A 15,221-nucleotide genomic window follows, 5' to 3' on the forward strand; every position below is an offset into this window, starting at 1 on the left:
TTTGTAGATTGCTTTGGGTAATATGAACATTATGACAATATTTGTTTTCCCAACCCTGAACATGGAATATCTTTCCATTTGTTTGTGTCATCTTTAATTTCTTTTGTCAATGTTTTAGAGTTTTCAGAGTACAGGTCTTTCACCTCCTTGGTTAAGTTTATTCCTAGGTATTTTATTATTTTGGGGGCAACTACAAATAGGATTGTTTCTTAATATCTCTTTCTATTGCTTCATTATTGGTGTATAGAAATGCAACAGATTTCTATATATTGATCTTGTAACCTGCAAACTTACTGAATTCCTTTATCAGTTCTAGTAGCTTTTTTGAGGAGCCTTTAAGATTTTCTATATATAATAATCATGTCATCTGCCATAGTGAAAGTTTGGATGTCTTTTATTTCTTTTTGTTGTCTGATTGCTGTGGCTAGATCTTACAGCACTATGCTGAATAAAAGTGGTGACAATGGACATTCCTGTCTGGTTCTTGATCTTAGGGGAAAAGCTCTCAGTTTTTTCACCATTGAGTATGATGTTAACTATAGGTTTTTCACATATAGCCTTTATTATGTTGAAGTATGTTCCCTCTAAACCTTCTTTGTTGAGGATTTTTATTTCAAATGGATATTCTGCAGCCAGTGAAATGATATGGTTTTTATTCTTTCTCTTATTGATGTGATGTATCACACTGATTTGTGAATATTCAAACAGTCTTGCATCTCAGGAATAAATTCCATTTAATCACAGCAAATGATATTTTAAAAATGTATTGTTGAATTTGGTTTGCCAATATTTTGTGGAGGATTTTTGCCTCTATGCTCATCAGAGATACTGACCTATAATTTTCTTTTTTGGTAGTATCTTTATCTGGTTTTGGGATCAGGGTAACGCTGGCCTCATAGAATGAATTTGGAAGCTTTTCTTCCTCTTCCATTTTTTTTTAGAATACTTTGAGAAGAATAGTTATCAACTCTTCTTCAAATGTTTGGTGGAATTCAACTGTGAAGCCATCTGTCCTGGACTTTGTTGGAGATTTTTGATTACTGATTAAATTTCATTGCTGGTAATTGGTCTGTGCAAATTTTCTATTTCTTTCTGGTTCAGTTTTTGGGAAGTTATGTTTCTAGGAATTTATCCATTTCTTCTAGGTTGTCTAATTTGTTTGCATATAATATTTCATAATATTCTCTATGTGGTGTTATTTTTCCTCTTTCATTTCTGATTTTGCTTGAGTTGTTTGTTTTTTGAGTCTGGCTAGAGGTTTATCAATCTTGTTGATTTGTTGAAAGAACCATCTCATGGTTTCCTTGATTTGTTCTGTGTTTTTGTTTTCCCCCTATTTTACTTATTTCTATTCTAATCTATATTGTTTCCTTCCTTCTACTGATTTTTGGGCTTTTCTTGTTTGTTTTTCTAGCCGTTTTAGGTGTTAAGGTTAGGTTATTTGACATTTTGCTTGCTTCTTGTTTGGTATCTTTCTTGCTTCTTGAGGTAGGCCTGTATTGCTATAATCTTCTATTAGAACAGGTTTTGCTGCATCTCAAGATTTTGGACCATTGTGTTTTCATTTGTCTTCATGTATGTTTTGATTTCCTCTTTCATTTCTTGGTTGACCCATTCATATTTTAGAAGCAGGTTATTCAACCTCCATATATTTGTGTTTTTTCCAGATTTTTCCTTGTGGTTGATTTATAGTTTCATAGTGTTGTGGTCAGAAAAGATGCTTGTATGTTTTCAATCTTTTTGAATTTGTTGAGGCTTGTTTTGTGGCCTACTATGTGATCTACTCTGCAGAACGTTCCATGTGCACTTAAAAAGAATCTGTATTCTGCTTTAGGATGGAATACTCTAAATCTTTTAGATCCATCTGGTCCAATGTATCATTCACAGCCACTATTTCATTGCTGATTTTCTTTATTTCATTGCTCTTTATTATTATATAATGTACTTTTTTAAAAAAGATTTTTTTTTATTTACGAGAGACACAAAAAGAGAGGCAGAGACATAGGCAGAGGGAGAAGCAGGCTCCCAGTGGGGAGCTTGATATAGGACTCGATCCCAGGACTCTGGGATCACACCCTGAGCCAAAGGTAGATGCTGAAACCACTGGGCCACCCAGGCATCCCTATAATGTCCTCTTTCTCTTGTAACTGTTTTTGTTTTAAAGTCTATCTTGTTTGATATTAATATAACCACCCCTGCTATCTTTTGGTTATTATTTGCATGGAGTATCTTTTTCCAACCTGTCATTTTCATCTGTTTTTGTCTTTAGATCTAAAGTGTCTCTTGGGGATCCCTGGGTGGCGCAGCGGTTTAGCACCTGCCTTTGGCCCAGGGCGCGATCCTGGAGACCCGGGATTGAATCCCACGTCGGGCTCCCGGTGCATGGAGCCTGCTTCTCCCTCTGCCTGTGTCTCTGCCTCTCTCTTTCTCTCTCTGTGACTATCATAAATAAATAAAAGTTAAAAAAAATAAAGTGTCTCTTGTACATAGCATATAATTGGATCATGTATTTTTTTTCCATCAGCCGATCTCTGTTATTAGAGAATTTAATCCATTTATAGTTAAGGTAATTCTTGATAGGGAGAAATTTCTCCTCCTTGTTTCTTATATGCCTTATAGTTCCTCCCCACCTTATTTCTTTCATTACTGTCTTCTCTTGTGTTTAGTTGGTTTTTTTGTAGTGGAATGTTTAAATTCCTTCTCATTTACTTTTATGTGTATTCTATATTTTCTTTATGGTTACCATGGGTATTACATTTAACACCCAAAAGTTAAAACACTTTGAGTTTACATGAGTGTAACTTCAATGGCATACAAAATCTCTGCTCCTTTAAACCTCTGTCCCCACCCACCTTTTGGTTGCTGATGTCACAAGATAACATCTTCATACATTGCTCAAAAACATAAACTTATAATTCTTTTAAAAGATTTTATATATATATTTGAGAGAGAAGTGAGCACAAGCAGGGGGATGGGCAGAAGAGGAAGCAGACTCCCTGCTCAGCAGGGAGCCTGATTCAGGGCCTGATCCCAGGACTTGAGCAGATGCTTAAACCCACTGAGCCACTCAGGCACTCCTCTTATAATTCTTTTATAATGCATTAGTCTCTTAAATTATGTAAAAAAAAAAAAAAAGATTTGGAATTACAAACCAAAGTTACAACAACACTAGCTTTTAGATGAATAGATTTTTTTCCTTTGAACTTACAAATTTAATCTCTTAAAATGTGTAGGAACCAAAAAGTGCAATTACAGACCACGGTTACAATAATACTAGATTTTATCATTTCTAATGCATTTACCTTTACTGAGATCTTCATTTCTCCATACAGATTCAAGTTACTGTCTAGTTTCCTTTCATTTCACCTTCCAGAACTCCCTGAGCATTTTGTGCAAGGTAGGTCTAGTGGTAACAAACTTCTTCACGGTTTTTGTTTATCTGGCTATGTCTTAATTTCTCCCTCACTTTTTTCCTGGATTATGATAAAAATTTAATGATTTATAAAGCATTTGGCAAAGAGCAAACTGTGGGGCAGCCCAGGTGGCTCAGCAGTTTAGTGCCACTTTCAGCCCAAGGCGTGATCCTGGAGACCCGGGATCGAGTCCCACGGCGGGCTCCCTGCATGGAGTCTGCTTCTCCCTCTGCCTATGTCTCTGCCTCTCTGTGTGTCTCTCATGAATAAATAAATAAAAATATTTTTTTTAAAAAAAGAGCAAACTGCTCTACAAGTGTGCTGACAATGTTTATCACAACGTATCAAAAATGAAGAGCTTCACTTATTTGTTCAAGTTTGTTAGGACCATGTGCTTAGACAGTTAAGTTAATCTCTCTTTTTTTGACAATAGCCTCTCATAAATGTCTTTTACAAATAGCAATGCATTCATATGGGGTGTGTGATATAAAATTAAGAAGTTGGTTGTATTTTCCACACAAATACTCGTTGAAAAGTATCAATGTTTCAAGTGAGAGTTCTAAGGGACCTAAATTTTTAAAAAATCATGTTAAGTTTACTAAGTAGAGAAAATTTTCAGTATTTTACTAACCATTCATCTCATTCTGTATTTTTTCATGGTTAACAAACTGATTCAAATGATTTAAGTTATCCCACCGTTTAAAGAGGAAAGTCTCCACGATAATTTGAAACCATGGAGTTATCTTAATTTCACCACTGGCTGCCTTTATCAGAAGTTCTTTTAACTCTTCTTTGACACACAGAAATAGCTCTTAACCTCATTGGGCTCTGGATTCAAAATGATATTCTTCCTCACAAACAAAATGAATCAATTTCTTGTCCCCCGGTCCGCGCCCCACCCCCCATACCATCTGATTGAGCCTTGTAGTGAATTTGTGTTAGGTAATTAATTTCTTCTGGAGGAACCTCTTTCATGGGGATTCCTAATTCAGCCTTTAAATGTCTCTCTGCTGCTCTTCTTACTCCAACTGCATCATTTTCTTCTAGCTCTCCTGTATTACTTAATGGATGACTACATCAAGTATTGGTAAAACAACCTGGAAAGATAATTTTAGCATCTGAGCATCTAGTCTGTGTTGTAGCATGAGCTCATTTTCAGCATTGAATGAGATCCTAAAAGCTCAATGCAATAATCCTTTTATTCAGGTGACAATTCTTTTGATCTCAGCCCCAACTGTATTGTCCTTTTCATCAGTAAGGATAACACACATCTCAGCCAGGAGTTGAACCTGCTGCTTATAGAGGTTGCCAGTGTCTATCTCAGGCATTGTTATGACCCATCTGATCTGTCCCACAATACTTAGCCCTCTCCCTCACTTTTGACAGACAGTTTTGCCAGATATGGAATTCTTGGTTGATAGTTTTGTTTTGTTTTGTTTTTCTTTTAGCACTCTGAATATATCAGTCCACTGCCTTCAGCCTCCACAGTTTCTGATGAGAAATCTGATGAAAATCTTTTTGAGAATCCCCTTTATGTGATGATTTGCTCATTGCTCTCAAGATGCTCGTGTTTATCCTTTAGAAGTCTGATTATAATGTCTCAGTGGGCATCTCTTTGATTTCTTCTTACTTGGCATTCATTGAGCTTTTTGGATGTTTATATTCACATCTTTCAGCAAATTTGAAAAGTTTTCAGCCATTATTTCTTCAAATATTCTCTCTACTCCTATATTCCTCTTCATCTGGACTCCCACAATGTCTATGTTGGTGTATTTGATGGGGTACCACTGGTTTCTTATGCTCTGTTCAGTCTTCTTTAATCTTGTTTCTTTCCTTTCATCAGACTTGATAATTTCCATTATTCTGTCTTTATATTTGCTGATTCTTTGTTTTGCCTGCTCAAATCTGTCTTTGAATCTTTCTAGTGAATTTGTAATTTCAGTTATTGTAATTTTCAGCTCCAGTTTCTCTTTTTAGTCCCTTTTAGGTTTTCTCTTTGTTGATATTTCCATTTTGTTCACACAGGGTTTCTTGACTTTCTCTGTATCTTCTTTGAATATCTTTAAGACAGTTGCTTTATCTGCCCACAGGTATCTTTCACAGACAGTGTCTGTTGATTGGTCTTTTTCCTTTGAGTGGACCTACTTTCCTGTTTCTTTGTATGTCTTTTAACTTTTTTGTAGAAAACTGAACATTTGAATCTAATGATGTGGTAGCTCTGAAAATCAGATTATCTTCCTTCTCCAGGGTGTGTTTTTTGTTATTGTTTATTATTTTATTTTTAAATTGTTTTAAGTTGTGCCTGTGCTGAGGATCAGCCTGAGGTATACACTTAAGGTCTCTCAGTCTTTCCCTGGACATGTGTGGCCAATTTCTAATTCTTTTCCCTGTACATGCATTTTAAAAAATAATGTTTGGCTCCTAAAAGGGAAAAAGGAAAATGTGGGGAGAGGGAGAAGGCATTGGCCCTTTCAATCCCCTGGAAATCTCTTTAACCAGAGGGGCAGAGGCTTGCAACAATTCCTGGGGGCTGGGGGAAATGCAACAAGAGATCAGAGCACAGATCCCTGATATTTGGGGGACAGGGTCCTTTTTGCCCCCCTTGGCTCCCATAGGCTGTGTGCAGGCTGCATCAGGAACATGTGCATAGCTGCTTGCTATGTGTGTGTGGTGGGGAGGATGGGGAGCTGTTACTGTCCTGAGCACTGAAAATTGATTGAAGTTAGCTGTAATTTACCTGTCCAAATCCTCCCCTAGAAGTTTGCAAGCCTTTAACAGACTCCAGAGTTCTAAAATAGTTACATCAGATTTTGCCAGTGCAATTGCTGTTTAGGTGGGGAGATGGATTGCTGGTGTTTCCTAGTCCACAATTTTCCCAGAATCCTCTGTGGGATAGTTTTTAAACTACAAATGAAATTTCTTTAATTGATATAGAGCTATTTAGGTTATTTTTACTTCTTCTTTTTTTTTTTTTAATCTATTCTTGGGATGCCTGTGTGGCTCAGCAGTTGAGTGTCTGCCTTTGGCTCAGGACATGATCCCAGAGTCCCAGTATCGAGCCCCACATTAGGTTTCCTGCATGGAGCCTGCTCCTCTCTCTGCCTGTGTGTGTCTCTCTCTCTCTCTGTGTCTTTCATAAATAAATAAGTAAAATCTTTTTAAAAAATTAATTCTTGAATGAGCTTTGACAGTGTGTATTTCAAGGGATATGTCTATTCTAATTAAGTAGTCAAATTTATAGGCATAAAGTTATTTATAATTTTCCTGTCTCTTTTTCATATCAGTAGACTCTATAGTTGTGTCACCTCTCTCATTCCTGATTATGGTAGTTTGTGTCTTTCTTTTTTTCTTCCTTGATAGTCTGTCTAGAGGGGTCTCAATGTTATTGATATTCTCAAAGAGTATTGGTTTATTAATTTTCTTTAATGTTTCTGTTTTCTATGTCACTGATGTCTGCTCTAATCTTGTTTCCTTTCTTATGCTTGTTTTGTAGCTGCTCCTCTATTCCTAAATTCTTAAAGTAGGAGGTGAAGTCATTGATTCCCCCCCTAATATGGTGTTTAGTGCTATAAAATTCCCCTAAGTACTGCTTTAGTGACACCCCAAAATTTTTGATATATTGTTTTCATCTCCATTCAGTTCAAAATATTTTCTAGTTTCCATTTGCATTTCTTTTTGTGACTCATGGGTTTTTAGAAGTGTATTAGTTCATTTTCATATTTGGGGATCTTCCAGAGGTCTGTGAGTGATTTATCATTTAATTCTATTGTGTTTCCAGAATGCACTTTGTAGCATTTCAATCCTTTTACCTTTATTGAGATTTCTTTTATGGCCCAGAAAATGGTCTATCTTGGTAAATATTCTCTGTGTTCTTGAAAGAAACATGTGTTCTGATGATGCCTGGTTGAGTGTTTTTTAAATGTCAACTAGGTCCAATGGGTTAATAGTGTTGTTCAGATTTTTTACATCCTTCATTATTTTCTGTGTACTTATTCTATCAATTAGTGAGAACTGAAGTATCTGACTGTAATTGCAGATTTATCTATTTTTCTTATTGATCTATTAATAATCATAAACCTTAAAATATTTATTTCCTCTTAAAATACTGGCCTGGCCTTTTTTAAACTATGAAGTGACTTTCTTTATCCCAGGTAATATTCTTTCCTCTGAAATCTCCTTTCCGATATTACTATAGCCATTTCAACTTTCTTTTAATGAGTGTTAGCATGGAGTAGTTTTCCATTCTTTTATTTTGAACCTATTTGTGTCTTTATATTTACTGTTTTTCTTGTAGGCATCATATAATTGTACTTGAGTGTTGCTTATTTCATCCAATCGGACAGTGTCTGCCCTATAGTAGGAATAGTTAGGCTACAATTGACCTTTAGGGGTGCCAAGCCCTCATGCAGTTGAAAAACCACAAATAACATTTGACTCCCTCACACTTAACTACTAATAGCCTACTGCTGACAAGAAGCCTTAACGATAACATAAGTAATCATTAACACATATGTTGTAGGAATTATATATCATATTCTTACAACAAAGCTAGAGAAAAAAAATGTTATGAAGAAAATCATAAGAGAAAATACATTCCCAGAATTGTACTGTATTCATTGAAAAAAATCTGTACAAGTGAACCTGCATAGTTCAAATCTGTGTTGTTCAAGGATCAACTGTACTTATATATTATGTGATTATTGATATGGTTAGATTTAAGTCTGTCATTTTGTTATTTGCTTTCTTAGTATACTCTATTTTATCTCCTTTGTATGCTTATTAGCTTTATCTTTTTTTCTTAGTGGTTGTATTAGGGTTTATAATATATATATATTATATATATATAAAGAGGTGTGTGTGTGTGTATATATATATATAATCTTTCTCTATACATACATGTTATAAATCACTTTATGTATCTTTAACTTGTCACAATCTACTTTTAGGTGATAGTATACCATTTCACATATAAGACTCTGGAATAGTCATCTTCCATTTTTCCCTGGAAGAATGGAATCATACCATATTTTGTCTTATATATATTTTATGTCTGTCTTATATCTTTGTCATATATTTTACTTTGACATTTTACAAACCCCACAACATATTCCTATTATTTTTGTTTAAATAATTATCTTTTAAAGAAGTTTAAATAATTAGAGAAAAACATACGTAATTGCCCATGTGGTTATCAGTACCCTGGATTCCTTTGTGTAGATCCATATTTCCATTTGGTATCATTTCCTTCTTACTAAAGGATTTTAGCATTTCAGTAGTGAAAATCTGATGGTGAAATCTTTCAGTTTGTTAAAGCTAAAAAGTTTTTTTCCTTTGCTTCTGAAAGATGTATATTCGCTAGATACAGAATCCTAGGTTGACAGTTTTTTTTCTTTCAGTACTTTAAAGATGTTCCACTAAATTCCCTTTTGCTGAATTCAGTAATGGGAAATGTACTGTCCTCTAAGATTTTTTATTATTGGTTTTGAGAAATTTTGTTATCATATACCTCAGTATTGTTTTCTTCATGTTTCTTATGTTTAGAATTTGTTGAGCTACTTGATAAAATCTGTTTTCATCAAATCTGGAAATTTTTCAGTTATTTTCTGTTTTTCCTTCTACGATTACAATTCCAATTATGTCAAGATTCTTTAAAGTTATGTGACATCTTATTTATATTCTTTTTTTTTTTAATTCCATTTTTTCCCCTCAGTGTTTCATTTTAGGTCATTTCTACTGTTCTAATTTTAAGTCTACTAACCTTTTCTTCTGCAATACCTAATCTGTTAATCCTTTCCAGTATATTTTTTATCCCATGTATTGTAGTTTTCATCTCTTAATATTTGTTTTGAACCCTTTTTATATTTTCCAGGTCTCTACTTTTTGAGCATATGGCACATAATTATAGTAACTGTTTTAATGCCATCTACTAATTCTAACATCTGTGTGAGTTCTGTTTCAGTTTCAATTGATTGATTTTTCTCCTCATTATGGGTATGAGTACAGACTTTAAATTTTTTGTCACAGAACACCAAATTGCCCTCCAAAAATGTTTTATCATTTATCCTATCACTACCAATGGATGAGTGTCTGTTTCCCTTCCTATCCTGCCAGTACCAAATTTTGTCAGTCTTTAATCTTTGCCAATCACACAGACTAAAGCTATTTGCTACTACAACAGATATTTATTGAGCAATGACTATAAGCCTACTGATAGATGGCAGCAATTCTGTGGTGACCAAGCAACCACTGTAGCTGTCCTCATGGTGCTTTATAACTTTGTGGTGTTTACCATGTTTTTATTTGTTTTTTCATTGATTATCAGTGACACTGAGCATCTTTTCCCAAGTTTGTTGGTCTTTTCTATTTCTTTCCTGGTATAGTGCTACTAACGTTCACTGGATTGTTTGGATGTTTTTATTCCTTTGTAAGAGTTACATATTTACTAAGGATAGATACCCACATTCACTTTTTTTTTTTTTTTTGAGAGACAGCATGTGCACAAGTTGGGGAAGGAGCAGAAGTAGAGAGAGAGATAGAGAATCTCAACCAGACTCCCTGCTGAATGCAAAGTCCGATGTGGAGCTCGATCAACCCATGAGGACATGACCTGAGCTACAACAAGAGTCAGATGCTTAACCAACTTTCATCTTTTGAATAAAAAAACTTCTGGAACTGGAGGGTATTATGCTGAGTGAAATGAGTCAATCGGAGATGGACAAACATTATATGTTCTCATTCATTTGGGGAATATAAATAATAGTGAAAGGGAATAGAAGGGAAGGGAGAAGAAATGGGTAGGAAATATCAGAAAGGGAGACAACATAAAGACTCCTAACTCTGGGAAACGAACTAGGGGTGGTGGAAGGGGCGGGGGGTGGGGGTGAATGGGTGACGGGCACTGAGGGGGGCACTTGATGGGATGAGTACTGGGTGTTATTCTGTATGTTGGCAAATTGAACACCAATAAAAAAATAAATTTAATATTTAAAAAAAACCTTCTGTGGTACAAAGACATTTCCTTTAAAATAAACTAACATTGTACATAATTTCTTTGAAGAAATGATCTGCATGTTGCTCAAATACTTCTTTTTCTACATTAAAAATAAATAGGAATGGATTCTGGTTTAACAACAATGCCCTTAAAGGCAAATATTTTTGAATATAAAATACATATATGAACACATAAAGTATACATAAATATATAAATAGTTTCATATATATCTGACATGACCATATAAAGGACTTACATCCTTTAGAAATAATTATGCAGATTCCAAATGCCGTTTTACTCTCTGAATAATGAAATGGAAAGTCAAAGACATGAAACATTTCTAGATTAAATATTCCCAGCTGATTAAATATTTCTGGCCAAGCCATCTCATCTGGATTGGAAATGCCCTATATGCAAGATTGTTAATTTGTAATTGTCTAAGATCTATTCAAAGGGGAAAATGTCAAAATTCCCATTACACTGTGTTTGCTTACCCACTGAAGAACAGTAAGGGCTCTCATAAACATGAACAAGAGGAGCAAGGCACATGCTACCTATTCATCTGGCTGTGTACGTAACTGCTTCCTGGGAGCATTAGAATGAATGCCTAGAGATGAGTTTCTGTAAAGTGCCCAGTGTCTTTTTAGCCTTCATAGGCAACATGAGGTGGCAGGGGATGGTGGACCCTGGGAAATGTTTGGCTTTCTGGCTAGGAATATGACTTGTACACAGGTCACAGGGCTGAGGGGTGTTGTTAGCTCTCTGAATGTGATGGAGGAATGTATGCCACCAGTTATTCTGTGAATTCATAAACTAAGCAGTTTTAATCGTAGTGATGATAACAACAGCCAGCAGAACCCCAAGGGGCCCAATCCATCAGTTTGTCCATTGGCCCTGGCACCCCCAACTGACCTGTTTGGTGTAGGTGGTCTCGGGCCACCTCAAACAAGCGCAGGTGCATGTTGGTGATGGGATTGAAGGAGCCACAGGCCAGGAGAACCACTGGGATTCGGCTCTTCATCTTGTCGGGCACATCCACGCCCACGGTAGTGGCCACCCTGCCTTCCTGGGGACAGAAACTCAGGTCAGAGTTGGCACCAGACCACCATCCAGATCAGTGTCCCTAAAGCATACAGAGGCTATTCTCATTTCTCACTTATAAGGTGACTGAAGGGGCAGTAATAACAATAACATTTATGGAGGATTTACCTGTGTTCAACACTATGTCACAGTATCTCCCTTGTTTCACTGAATCCTTTCAACAACCCTGAGTGATCATCACCTATCCAGCCCAGGGACCCGTAGAAGCTGCAGGACTGGAACCAGACACCTGACTGCAGAGACTGTTCTTCCTGTAACTTCTATACCCTCCCTGGGCTCTGATGGGTCACCTTGGAATCAAAAGGAAGTATGGAAGACTCCCATACATCATCTCTGATAGTCCAAGTGAAACTTACTAGGTCCCAGAGTAGACCGGCACTTTTATTTTTATTTATTTTTAAAGATTTTACCTATTGTCCTTTATCTAGGGCAGAAGCATTTTGAGGGTCTGGTCCACCCTCTTGTCTCCTCACCCTGGCCCTGAAATCCCCTGTGTGATTAAAGGGAAGCAGAAAACAGCACACTCCAGGGCACACTGGCAGACATGGCTCTCCTGCCTCTGAGATGCTGCCTCCTGGAGTGAGAAGCTCCACTGGAGAGTTAGGCCCTTTTCTGACTCCTAGTTTTACCTCTTACTAGCTGTGTGATGTAGGGCAAATCAGTCCCTCTGTGAGCTGCAGTCCCCTCACATGCAAGGTGAGGATAATATTATTTCCCCTTACATGGTAGTTGTGAGGATAAATGAGCTATGTATGGGAAGTGTGGTGTAGAAGAAGCGTTTAGTAGATTACTGTGGCTGTGGTGATGATCATGCCCATAATGAAATGGGTGCTGCAGCTGCTGACCATGACAAGCGAGGAGGGGGAGAGAGGAGGTGGCCCCTGGTGATCCTCATCACCTGGTATTCACCTGCAGTCCCCTCCCCTTGAGTGTGGGCTGGGCCTAGTAACTAAATAGAATACAGGAAAAGAGCGGACTTTTACTTTGGAGAGGTTACAGAAAGCTCTCTGGCTTCCCTCCTTCTTTCCTGCTTGCTCACCCTGATGAAGCCAGCTATCTTGTGAGTTGCCTCACAGGGAGACCCACGGGGCAAGGAACTAAAGGAGACCTCTGGTGCCAAGAGCCTGTGAGGAATTAAATCCTGCTAACAAGCACATTAGTGAATGTGCAAGTGGGTCATTCCCCAATCAAATGTTCAGATGAGGCTGCAGGCCTGTGAGCATCTTCATCACAGCCTTTTGAGAGACTAAGCCTAACCCACAGAAACTATGAGATAATAAATGTGTAATATTTTAACCTGCTAAATTTTGGGTTAATTTGTTAAGTGGCAAGGGGGTAACTAATATGTTGGCCAACAGGGAAAACACATTCACTTTCTTCCTTTCATTCTAGCTATGGTGTCTTTGGCTGTAATTCTGTGTTGCAGGGGTAAATGTGGAGAGTTCTCGTTCACTGGAACCTGAACTCTTTTTATCTAAGGAAACTGTTTTAATCTGGCCTTTGTTGTCTGCTTCTCCAAATCCAATGCAGCTGCCTACTTTTAGACTCTTTGTCATGCAAGAAACAAATATCCTCTATTTGTTTAAGCCACTGAAGTTAGGCTTCTGGGACTTTTAGCCAAATGCTACAAAGGCTGGGACTTACATCCAACCACTGCCGGCCTCAAACTTTATACTCTAGCAACAGTGAAGTACTTGTCAGTGGTTTCTTTGTAAGCTCCTCATGGCTTCTTGCTTCAAGCCTTTGTACATGTTATTTCACTTTCCTCCAACTAGAATATCCCCAGCACACCCCAATCTGTTAAGATTCAACTCGGGTAATCACATTATTTGTGACTTCAATCACTATTTTTTGACTGCCTGCTAGGTGCCTGTATCAGTTAGGGATGCATTTGGCTACAAGTCCCAGAAGCCTAAAACTTCAGTGGCTTGAACAAACAGAGGTTATTTGTTTCTCGCATGACAAGAAGTCTAAGTAGGCAGCTGCTATTAGGTCACTGGCTCAACAAGGACCTGCAATTCTCTCAGCTTTTCCCTCATGGTCACAAGATTGCTGCTGTAGCTGCAGCCATCATGAAAATGTATAAGGCAAGAAGGAGCAAAGAGCTCCACTAGACTGGTTGTCCCTCTTAATCCAAAACAGAAGGGCTTTTTCAGAACCACCCTGTAGATTTTGCTTCTTATTCGCCACAACTAGATCACACATGGCCCCTCTTGCTGCCAGAGAGGCAGGAAAAGCAAGCTTTACAGGCTCTCCCGTGGGAAGCAGCAAGGAAAAGGGAATTGGAAATAGGATTAGCTCATGTACAGGGTCTGCCACAGAGTTGGGGATACATGGAGACATGGAGCTGACTGTGTACAAGGCTGCCGAGGTGGCTTTCTGACAGCTAGCTCAGGTCAGCTGATCTATGTCCTACCCTCAGTAAATCATATAGCACATTCTATTGAAAAAATTGCTCTTGTTTCTTTCCTACCCACCAGACAACAAGCTCATTGAGAACAGGAGTGGTGTTTCCTTCATCTCTAGATCCCAGCTTCAAGCACAGTGCCTGGCCCAGACGAGGGCTCAGTGAAGACTATAAAGGGTACTGGCTAGCTGCAGAGGGGACCTGTGTCCTGGTAGGGGAAAGGCCTAATGCACCCTCCTAATATAGAGAAGTTGTTCTGGATGTATTCTGAGGTAGATCATATAGATAAAAAAACCTCTCAACCTAGGGGGCATGTGGTTTCTTCAAGCTTCCTTTAAGGCAGCAGGAACACCCCCTACTGCGTGAAAAGAAAGCGGTCTGCAAGCTACTGCTGCTAGCTTCTTCCCAGGGAGGTTGGATGGTTTAATGAGATATTATTTGCAGAGTATGCTTAGCTATTCACAAGAGCAGCCTTGTGATGAGTGTATCTGAAGAGGCTGGCTGTTGTTCACAACTATTATGAAGCCTTTCAAAGTTCTATTTCATTTTGACAAAATATAATTTTGTAGAGCCATTAAAACATGTAACTGCAGCATCTTAGGTAACCTGGGGTTTTGATTCGTTTTTCAAAAGTTCCCAGAAACTGTAAATTAGATCATTTGTTTGAATGGTGGCATCAACAGCAATGAATTGTGATGTTGGGAAGAAGTGACATTTAATAGGTGTCTGCCTTTTCTTTCCTTGCCAGCAGCCCACCGAGCCACACTGCTCCAGAGTGGCTTAGCTTGACAACCGCAGCCGCGGCGGGAGGAGGCAGTGAGAGCTTGTTTCCAGGCTCAGGAATGAAATCGGGGTTCCTGCCTCACTTGTATACTCTTGCCTCAACTAAACACCCTCTCAAACCCAAACGCAGAGAGATACAGTGTCAGCCTTAGAATGGACTAACTCCAGAGGCCATCAGGAGAATAAACCAGGCTCTGATTTGAGTGCAGGTCTCTCTCATCAGACACGAGGACAGATGCACGCGAGTGACTCATCTGCCCTGCCATCTAGCACTATCTAGTGAGACAAAGCAAGTGTGGGAGACTTTTGCTATCAGGAAAGGCTTCTCATCAATAAGCATTTAACTGGGGGGCGCGGGGGGCAGGGGTAGTGGCCCACAGAGTGAGTAATAATTGCTGCTGAAGGACTTAACAAGTTGAGAAGGAGGCATACATGGCCTTCTCGGAATTTATCATTAAACCAGAGGCAAGGCCCAATGCACTGGGCCTTCCACAGATCGAAACTGACCTTTCTGGCTTCCAAGAGG

At 38.2% G+C, this 15,221-nt stretch overlaps 1 protein-coding gene, 1 long non-coding RNA gene and 1 pseudogene across 6 annotated transcripts in view; 1 reads left to right on the forward strand and 2 right to left on the reverse strand.

The window, feature by feature from the left end:
* The window catches only part of LOC112934976 (uncharacterized), a 62,146-nt gene extending 51,884 nt beyond the window's left edge, over positions 1–10,262 (forward strand). For both annotated transcript variants that reach the window (XR_011995286.1, XR_011995285.1), the window contains one exon: positions 9,899–10,262. This is a non-coding gene — a long non-coding RNA (uncharacterized lncRNA). The remainder of the gene's footprint in view (positions 1–9,898) is intronic.
* The window catches only part of NMNAT3 (nicotinamide nucleotide adenylyltransferase 3), a 114,079-nt gene that overhangs the window by 53,076 nt on the left and 45,782 nt on the right, over positions 1–15,221 (reverse strand). For all 4 annotated transcript variants that reach the window (XM_072726985.1, XM_026018542.2, XM_072726984.1 and 1 more), the window contains exon 2: positions 11,317–11,470. In XM_072726985.1, the coding sequence (XP_072583086.1) occupies positions 11,317–11,425 (109 nt within the window). In that variant the 5' untranslated portion in view covers positions 11,426–11,470. The remainder of the gene's footprint in view (positions 1–11,316; positions 11,471–15,221) is intronic.
* Positions 3,927–5,071, reverse strand: LOC112934994 (isopentenyl-diphosphate Delta-isomerase 1-like; annotated as a pseudogene).

Source organism: Vulpes vulpes, chromosome 11 (assembly GCF_048418805.1).
Source record: "Vulpes vulpes isolate BD-2025 chromosome 11, VulVul3, whole genome shotgun sequence".
NCBI classification, from domain to species: Eukaryota; Metazoa; Chordata; class Mammalia; order Carnivora; family Canidae; genus Vulpes; species Vulpes vulpes.